Below are 8,658 nucleotides of genomic sequence, written 5' to 3' on the forward strand. Positions count from 1 at the left end.
CACAGGTACCTATTCCGGTTGAATCACATACATACATCTGTACAGCTGAGAAGTCAATAGCAGAAAAACAAAGGAGAGGATCCAGGAGCGATAAGAGTACTAGGTGTTTATCTAATGAACCCATGATTTTTTTTCATTTCACATGAGAGGTGTTTTATCAGTTTATTAGTTAACATCTAAAATCAGAACCCTTAAATATGGCTTTTCCAGTTATTTCACTCCATTACAGCATATTCAGCTATCAGCCTCAAGTGTCTCACTGAAGATGAAATGCCTGTTTCAAGAATTTCAAATGCAACAGCTTTAGCATAAAAATGGTAGTTGACAAAGCACGTGCACTAGTGTTTTCCATGTGAAATAGTACACAGTACATATAGTTAAGAACCACACCATGCCCATTCAAGAAACAAAGGAAGAGAGAAAAGTGAAAATGTCTGGCTCTGCTTACATTTAAGGGAATTATAGCTTTAAAAGAAAGTTAAGGCTATAACTATAAAGTCTATTTACAAATTGTCATCTTTTGGAAATCGTATTCAGTGGCACACTTGCTCTCCCATGTCCCAGTTTACATTAAGCAGGTACAGAAACCATAAATATTTCAGTAAAGCAATAGTATTCACATCTTTCTTTTTTAACCTTCCACAAGTAATGGTGGCATCATCTGCTATTATTTTTAGAAAATACCAGCAACTATTGTGAAAAGTTATACAAACTAAAAATACATTTTATACAAGAACTACAGGTCCAATTAAATGGTAGTATACTTTTCATACTTTTTTTTGCTTTCTGCAAACTATAAGTTTGAATGTATACAACAATAAAAAAACAAACAAAAAAAAGATGCCAGTGGCTTTTGAACTAAAATAGGAAGTAAATTAAATCATGAAGGTCATGACTCAAATTAGCTGTATAATATATGAAATGTTGCTACTTCAGCCTACAATAATTACTCACATTGGGCAATTTTTTTTTTTTAAAAAGATGCAACTTTAGTCCTGACTCCTTAAATGTAATTTTCTATTGTTCTCAAATTAGTTCTTGAGTTTATTGATTTCCATATATGTGCAGTGAACTATCAGATTCCAAATATGACTGCATCTCCAATAATGGAACTGGCATTTAAAGTTAAATCATACGGTAGTAAGACAATGATGAACACGAGAAAAATAGTAGTTATAGGTCATGATGCAGAGCAAACTGACAGTACTGAAACTGCTCTTAAAGCTATAGGATCACTGCGAGGAGCTACTCACACATACTAACTAAAAAGCCGTATTACATAATACAGAAGTTTAATGGCAAACACAAACCATAAAATCCAAAGAATGTAGTATAAAATGGCAATAAATGGAAAAAAAGCTACTATAAGTTTTATTCAATCCACATTTGCTCATTATTGTACTATTATACACAGTATATAATTCCTTAAGTCACACATTACAAAATTAAAAAAAATGTATCAACTACATTAATACTTGGTGGTAACAGAAATAAAAAAAACTGGAAACAAGAAGCAAGTTTCCAGTAGGAAACACTAAATGTTTGACCTAGCAAACCATGAAACTTTTCCTTTAATTACATTTTTAATTACAAAAGAGCCATGTATTTTTGCCTTGTTAAATAAGGCTGAGAAGAAAAATTACATACAGCATAAAAGCTGTTAAGATCAAACTGTACAAAACCATCCGATTTGGTGACCTGGCTCGGAGAATTAAATTGATAAAAAGTATAACTGTAAAAAAAAAGTGCAAAAATACATTCTTTTAGAAAATCAATTACAGAGCAAAACAAATGTACACTAAAGAAACAACCTGCACATAATGTTAACTTTATAACAAAACAAATACCAGATTACCAAGGGCTGACCATAATGATACGTCAATAAGTTGTGCAGCAGCCTTCTGAAGTTTCAGTTTCGTAAAACATTCAAATAAAAGGATTTTAAGGCATCAAGTGTGCAGTACATCTATTAGGAAGTTTTAAAGTGCTATAAGCCTGTCCAGAATAAGACTAACCCCCCACAAGAAATCAAATAAGAAATTGCTCCTCACTGTCACCAAAGGCTGGTGTCCATTTTAAGCGCAGGAATTCTGTTCAATGTACATTTTGGACAAAGATACGGCCATAGACTTGGCCAATTCTTCATCCCGTTTTCGTTGTACTTGAGTTTGTTTGCACCAATTATCATATTCAGGATTGGGCAACTGCTGATCAAACACAGCATCATAATGTCCATTGCTAAGCCAGCTCAGCCAAATGCTAGCCCTGGACGGATCTTCTGGTCCCAAGTAGTGAATCATCGTGGACACCGTTGGACATTCCAGCCTACCTCCAGTAGTCAGATGAATACTCACGTCCAGCATTTGACTCATGGCCAACATTTCGGGATAGCCAGCCCAGGCACCGTCCTGGGCAGCGTTGATGAGAAACTCGCCTACGTCGCCCTCGATGACGGGGCAGAACTCGTCCAGGTGGTCGGCAATGTGAAAGACCGTGCGCTCCCTCAACTCCTTGTGCATGGCCTGATCCCCGTACACGGTCTTGCTTATCGCTCTGTACAGGCAGTTTCCGTCGGGGATAACGTGGAAGCGGTATTTTTTCCGTTCCTGCAGGTATTTGTCTTGCTTCTCAACTTCGGCCAGGTACAGCGCCAGCTTCTCGTTCTTCTCCGCCTTATTACCGTCGCTTCTCAGGCCAGACGCGCTCACCAGGCCCTTCACATTGATGTCCAGCTCCTCGTCCTGGCAGTTTCCGTGGCGCCGGTACGAGATCACGCTGGGCTCAGGGCGGCCCTCGCCATCCCTCCAGTGGCTTCTTCTGGCGGTTCCCGGGCTGGGGCTGATGTTGTAGGCGGGCGGCGGCTGCTGCTGCTGCTGTTGCACCAGGTCCAGGCAGCGCCCCTGCTCCAGCGGCCTCCAGTAAGTGCCGGGCCCAATCACCGGGCTGTCGGCCTCCTCGGCCCGGCTGGCCCCCTGGATCATGTCGGAGAGCCATGGGGCGGATGACGGAGGCTCGGCCGGGCCATGCAGGCGCGCGCTGGCCAGGCGCATCCTCTCCGCCGAGTCGCCGCCGGGCCCCACCACCGTGGACGCTTCGTTTATGATGCGGATGGGCACGATCCTCTCCAAGGGCCGCGCCGGGATCTGGGCACTGGACGTGTACTGGCCGGCCGCGCCCACCGGCACCAACTCGAAGCAGGAGGAGAAGGCGGGCATGCTTCCTCCGCTGCCGACGGCGGCCGCGGTTTCTCGCGCTCGGGGCCCGTCGGTCTCGCCTGGCCGCTCCTCGGGGGGCTTCTCGTTGGCACCGGGCAGGGGCACTTTGAAGGCGGCCCCAGGGTAGTGTGTCAGCACACTGCTGTAGAACTGCATGCCCGCCCCGCCGCTCCCACCCCTACTATTTATACAGAGCGCTCGCCGCCCCCCCCTCCACCTCCTCCTCCCCCCTCCCTTTCCTCCCTCCGGCCCCTGGTCAGCGAGCTCAGCCGCGCTGCTCAAAATAAACAATGGCGTCAACAGCCAGCCCAGGCGCGCGCGTGCTGGGGCCTCTGCGGCTCTCTAGGGGCGGCCGCGGCCAGGCGTAGGCCGGCTGGAGCTTCACCGCCACATCCTTCGCTTCGGAGGCTTCTGGAAGCTGTGTGGCGGGGGGGGGGGGAGAGAGGGAGGGGCGGGGCGAAGGCCTTGTTTACAGCCAGTGTTGCTCGGCGTCGAAACGTCAGGTCGTTGGAATGTTAATTTGGCAGCTGCGGACCTTCCCGTCAGTCGCGCTCCCGTCTGGTTGAGAAGTTACTGCGCGCGCACGTAGATAACTCGTTCTTTCCTCCTCCCTTGCATACCTTTCCTTCTCTATTCAAACGGAGGACAGTTCTGGCCTGTCGTTTATTGTATTTATTTATTTTTTTCCTCCGGGGAGGTACGGTTAAGACTTTCGTGTGCTGGGTGTGATACCTCACGGTGAGGTGGCATCGGCTAAGTCCAAAGAAAAAGCCCTCATCAGGCGTTATCTCAAAGGTTGCATTGACAATTCTCCTAAAATACTTTGTTACCTTTAGCCAACTTCTTCATCCGTAGTGACCACGGAAAATGGAGCCATGCACTCCACAGGCCCGCCGTGCATTGATTTTTTGGGGGGCTTCTCGTTTTGCGGGAATTTTCCATTCTTACAGGGGAAATTGGCTGTTGATGTAGTATGAAGTCTTGTCAGCAACACTTCATCCAACTCTAATGTTACGTGATCAGTTTGCCATTTTGTAATGTCCTAAGAAAAATCTCGTAGGTGTGGAATACTAAAAGTAAGCAGTTTTTAAGAGTTACAAATTCCACTTCTGTTAATATTGTAGTAAGATGCAAGCATTTTCAGTGTTTCAGGGGAAATTTTAGAGGCAAGGAAAAATGATTTATTGGTAATCTCTTTGCTCTAACCCAAAGATTTAAGACGAAAGGGTTTAGGCCCAGGAGAAGTGTCTGATGTAAGTACTTTAGCTGAGCAACAGTACGTTTTTTCATTGCTCCCTATTGCAGAATTTATGTGATTTATAATTTTCCTCTTTTGCACCTGTTTTGGCAAGTGGTAAAAAGCAGTTGTAGCTCATGAGGTTTCTTATGAAATAAAATATTGCATATCAAGACATTGAAATTGGTTTAATATAAGCTGAAATAGGCAAGAGAGACAAGGTGATCCTTAAAAAGAGATTCAAAGAGAGGGAGAGTGTTGTGTCCGTCGGTCTCAGACGGCTTCGACCTCTGTGCCTCACCTTTCTTCCTTCTCTCTCCTCAAGCTTTGGGAAGAAGGCTGCTGCCACGTCTTCATGCTGCTCTCTCCGGTGTCCCCGGATTGGCAACGGCGACGGTGTTCGCCATGATTTTCCTGAGGGCCTCCTAGGGTGCGCGTCATGGTGGAACCTCGGGGGCGTCCCCTCCGAGTGATGTCATCACATCCTGGTATTTAGCCTGCCCTTCGTTGCTAACAAACTGACGGGCCGATACAGTAAAGTCTGCGGGAGTGGCCGGAGCACGCAAACGCCCGCTCTCCCGCAGACTTTACTGAGGCCCAACTGGGTAGCAGATTGCATCTCATTCTGCTATGCGCAATCGGGCCTTCAGCTAGAAGACCAAGTTAAAGCTCACTCAGTGAGAGCTATGGCGGTGTCAGTGGCCCACTTTTGGGTGGGTCCTCATCGCCGAAATCTGCAGGGCTGCGACATGGAGCTCCCTACACACGTTCACCGCCCATTACTGCTTGGAAAAGGATGATTTGGCCAACCCATCCTATGCAATCTCTTCTGGACTTAGACCCAACTCTTCCTACCTAGTTGAGACCAGGCTGTCTCCCTACCGTCCAACAGTACCTCAGTTGTTTTTGTGCCCATTGGCACCTTGTTTGGGACTTGTTTCCCCGTCAATAGCAGGGCTGAATTAGCCATGCTTTCATGGGAACTGTCAATCAGGGCCCAGGAGGCGGAGCTTCCAAAGAAGGAGTCAGAGCTTTGCTCTGTGCGGCTGCGCGTGAGTTCCCACGCAGGAAACAGAAATCTCCTCAGTCTGTTTTTTTCCACGCGCGGGAACACACGCAGAGTTTCATACTCAGAAAATGTTTGTCTAGTTAAAGATAGAATGTCAAAAAAGGCCGTCCGGCTTCAAACCTTGCTCATGGACATGATCGCTACTATAGATGTCTGGGCCCTGACCACAATCAAGGAACCTGTGATCATTGCGGCAGAATGTCGCCCAGGGCCCAAAGACAACGGGCACAAAAGATTGAAGACCTTAAGGCCCGGAGTTCGTATGCTCCCCCCCCATCGGAGATACATTCTTCCCCAGGGCCAGTGAAATCGAAAGGCCTGAAGGTAAGGCGGGCTGAATCAGTGGAACCATCCCCCTCCAGGCCTGGAGGGCAGGACCAGCCGAAGGAGATCATTAGGGGCAGAGAACCCCATAGATCTCACTCAAATCCCCATCGGGACGATCGGGGTCGCGGCCGACGCAGATGAAGACGCATTCTTGGCTTCCAGCGACGGAATCGGCGCGAATAACTGAAGTGCCGAAGCTTGCTCTGTCAACATCGAGCCACAGGAAGCATGCATCGACTACGACGCAATCATCGACACATTGCGTCGACACCCCTCGGAAACCGAAGCATGGCGCATGGATGGCACACATCTCAACGCACAGTTCCACTGTGGTGCTGAGGACAAAGCATGACGGGGGTGCGACGCACAAGCCGACGCACGGAGTGCAGCCAACGCAAGACATGACTCAACAGCCAACACACAATGTAACATCGATGCCGAGCTCCCCTCACGATGTTGAAAAGGAATTCAGGGCAGTGTCATCGACGCAGAAAAAGTCAAAATCGACTCCCAAAGCCAGAGATTCGACGCATTTGACTTCCAAATTGGGACAAAGAGTGCTGATGAAGTCGGCAGAGATTGGGACCAATCTCTCACAGGAAAAGCGCAGGTCCAGATGAAAGGACCGGAGCAAAAAGCACTCAGGTGCATCCAAGCGCCAACACTCGCCATATCAAGCCCTCAATCATCGAAACAGTCAACCTCCTCGAAAGGACAGCTTACACCACATTAGGTATCCACATCAGAAGAGGACTGCATTGATGTACCATCTCAGTCCTCCTCCTCCTCTTCAGCCTCACAAGTATATTCTGACCTTTCTTCAAGGTCAAAGCATTGTGATCGAACCCAGAGTTTGCAAGACCCTCTCACTAAAAAGAGGAAACTCATTGCGGACCTACAACCAGAACCACAAACAGTGGGGAAGGCAAAAGAAGATATTTTAGCAGCAGCTCTGTCTCCACGACACCATCAAGGACAATCAAAGCCTCGTATGCCGCCTCAAGCACAGCAGGCTTTTTTTTAATTATCAGAAGTGCTTTTTGGGTTCTTTGACTGGTTACAGTCCAGTTTTTCTCTCCCTCCTTCGCTGGTTACGAGTTTACCACACTCACCAGCAACATCAAGGGAGCCCACTCCAGAACCCCCTACGAAAACACCGTCATCAAGCCCGCCACGTCTGATCACGCTACTGCCTTCGCCTGTCCGTCTGCATTCACCTCAGACATCCTCCAACACCTCCACAGGATACCCCTCGGACCCACAAGATGATCCTCTTGAGCCATGTTCTCCTCCAAAGGATTTGTCCTACCCTAAATTTTTTGAAAAGATGGGGTCCATCCTCCAGTTGAACGTCCAAAAGGTACCTGATCCACGGGCAGAGACCCTGGGGTTCCTCAAGATTTCTGATCTACCAGCTGAACCGATGTCCTTTCCATCGCATAAAGTACTCGACACGGTCTTGGAAAAATCGTGGGAGACACCTTTCACCATGACGCCAGTGTCTCGGAAAGCAGATTTAAAGCTTTGAATGAAACAATCCCCATACTATATGCCACCACAACTTTCCCACAATTCCATCGTGGTTGAGTCCACCATGCAACGGGCTAAAAAATCGAAGTTGATTGCATCGGCGCCACCGGGTAGAGACAATCGCTGTTTGGATGAATTTGCGAGAAAAACCATCCAGGCAGCAATGTTGTCAGCCCGCATCCATCAGCACCAGTTTTACATTCTTCAATTTTTATATGAGTGCGTCCAGGTGGTCAAAGACATGCTCTTCACCTCAGAGCTCACAGTGCAGGCACCAACGCAGCCGATTCAGGACATAGAGGAGGGCATTCGACATTTGCTTCCAACGGTCTATGAAACATTTGAAACCTCCTCCAGATCATCCACAACAGCAATAGCTGCTCGCTGGATAGTATGACTCCGTTCTAGCGCAATTTGGGAGGACATCCACAGCAAGCTCGCGAACTTGCCATGTAAAGGCAGAAATCACTTCAGAGATAGGTTCCAGGAGACAGTTGCGAGTCTGAAAGAGCAAGCAGTGGTGGTTCAATCTTTAGCTACCCCGTCATCATATCCTTCACAAAGGCGATATATTCCAATGGGACGTAGACAATCTTTCTCCCGTCGCCCTTACTGGTTCTACACTTCTTACATGGCGACGACCTATCAACCGCAACAGAGACAGCAAGAACCGCAATCCCAAAGGGGAAGGGGTCGTGCTAGAGCCCAGCGTAACCAGGAACAACAGCCAGCTGCGCCATCCAAAACTTTGCAATCTTTTTAAGGATTCCATTGCCACCACCACCAGCTACGCTGCCGGGCAGAATAACATCATGACTGACGGCGTGGACTGCCATAACGTATGATCGTTGGGTGTTAGACATTGTGCAGAATGGTTACCAACTTCCGTTTTCACAGTTACCCTCGCTTCCTCATCTAATAACGACGACATACCGGGGGCATCTAACACAATTAGCGAGGGAAATAACATTGTTACAGCAACAGGGAGCTGTTCGCTCGATTCCGCTATCTGCCTACAACAAGGGCTTTTATTCACCATACTTCCTATTTCCCAAGAAGTCATGGGGTCTTCGACCAATCCTGGACCTCAGAGAATTGAACAAACACCTGGTGAAAGAGAAATTCAAAATGGTATCCCTAAAGACCATACTGCCTCTAGTACAACCCAATGACTGGAAGTGCTCCATAGACACACATCCCTATCCACCCATCCTCGTGGTATTACCTGTCATTTCAATTCATGGACAAGCATTACCAATACGTGGTACTTCCGTTTGGCC

General features: G+C 47.5%; 1 protein-coding gene across 1 annotated transcript; it reads right to left on the bottom strand.

The window, feature by feature from the left end:
* Nucleotides 1-1,124: 1,124 nt before the first annotated feature.
* On the bottom strand, nucleotides 1,125-3,406 carry OTUD1 (OTU deubiquitinase 1). Its single transcript, XM_029588700.1, has one exon. The coding sequence runs from the start codon at nucleotides 3,369-3,371 to the stop codon at nucleotides 2,076-2,078; it is 1,296 nt and encodes a 431-aa protein (XP_029444560.1). The 5' UTR covers nucleotides 3,372-3,406; the 3' UTR covers nucleotides 1,125-2,075.
* Nucleotides 3,407-8,658: the final 5,252 nt, after the last annotated feature.

The sequence above is a fragment of the Rhinatrema bivittatum genome, chromosome 2, assembly GCF_901001135.1.
Source record: "Rhinatrema bivittatum chromosome 2, aRhiBiv1.1, whole genome shotgun sequence".
In the NCBI taxonomy this organism is placed as follows: domain Eukaryota; kingdom Metazoa; phylum Chordata; class Amphibia; order Gymnophiona; family Rhinatrematidae; genus Rhinatrema; species Rhinatrema bivittatum.

Excerpts from the sequence above, each read along its gene's own strand:
- OTUD1 (XM_029588700.1), bottom strand. The coding sequence starts at position 3,371 with ATGCAGTTCTACAGCAGTGTGCTGACACACTACCCTGGGGCCGCCTTC.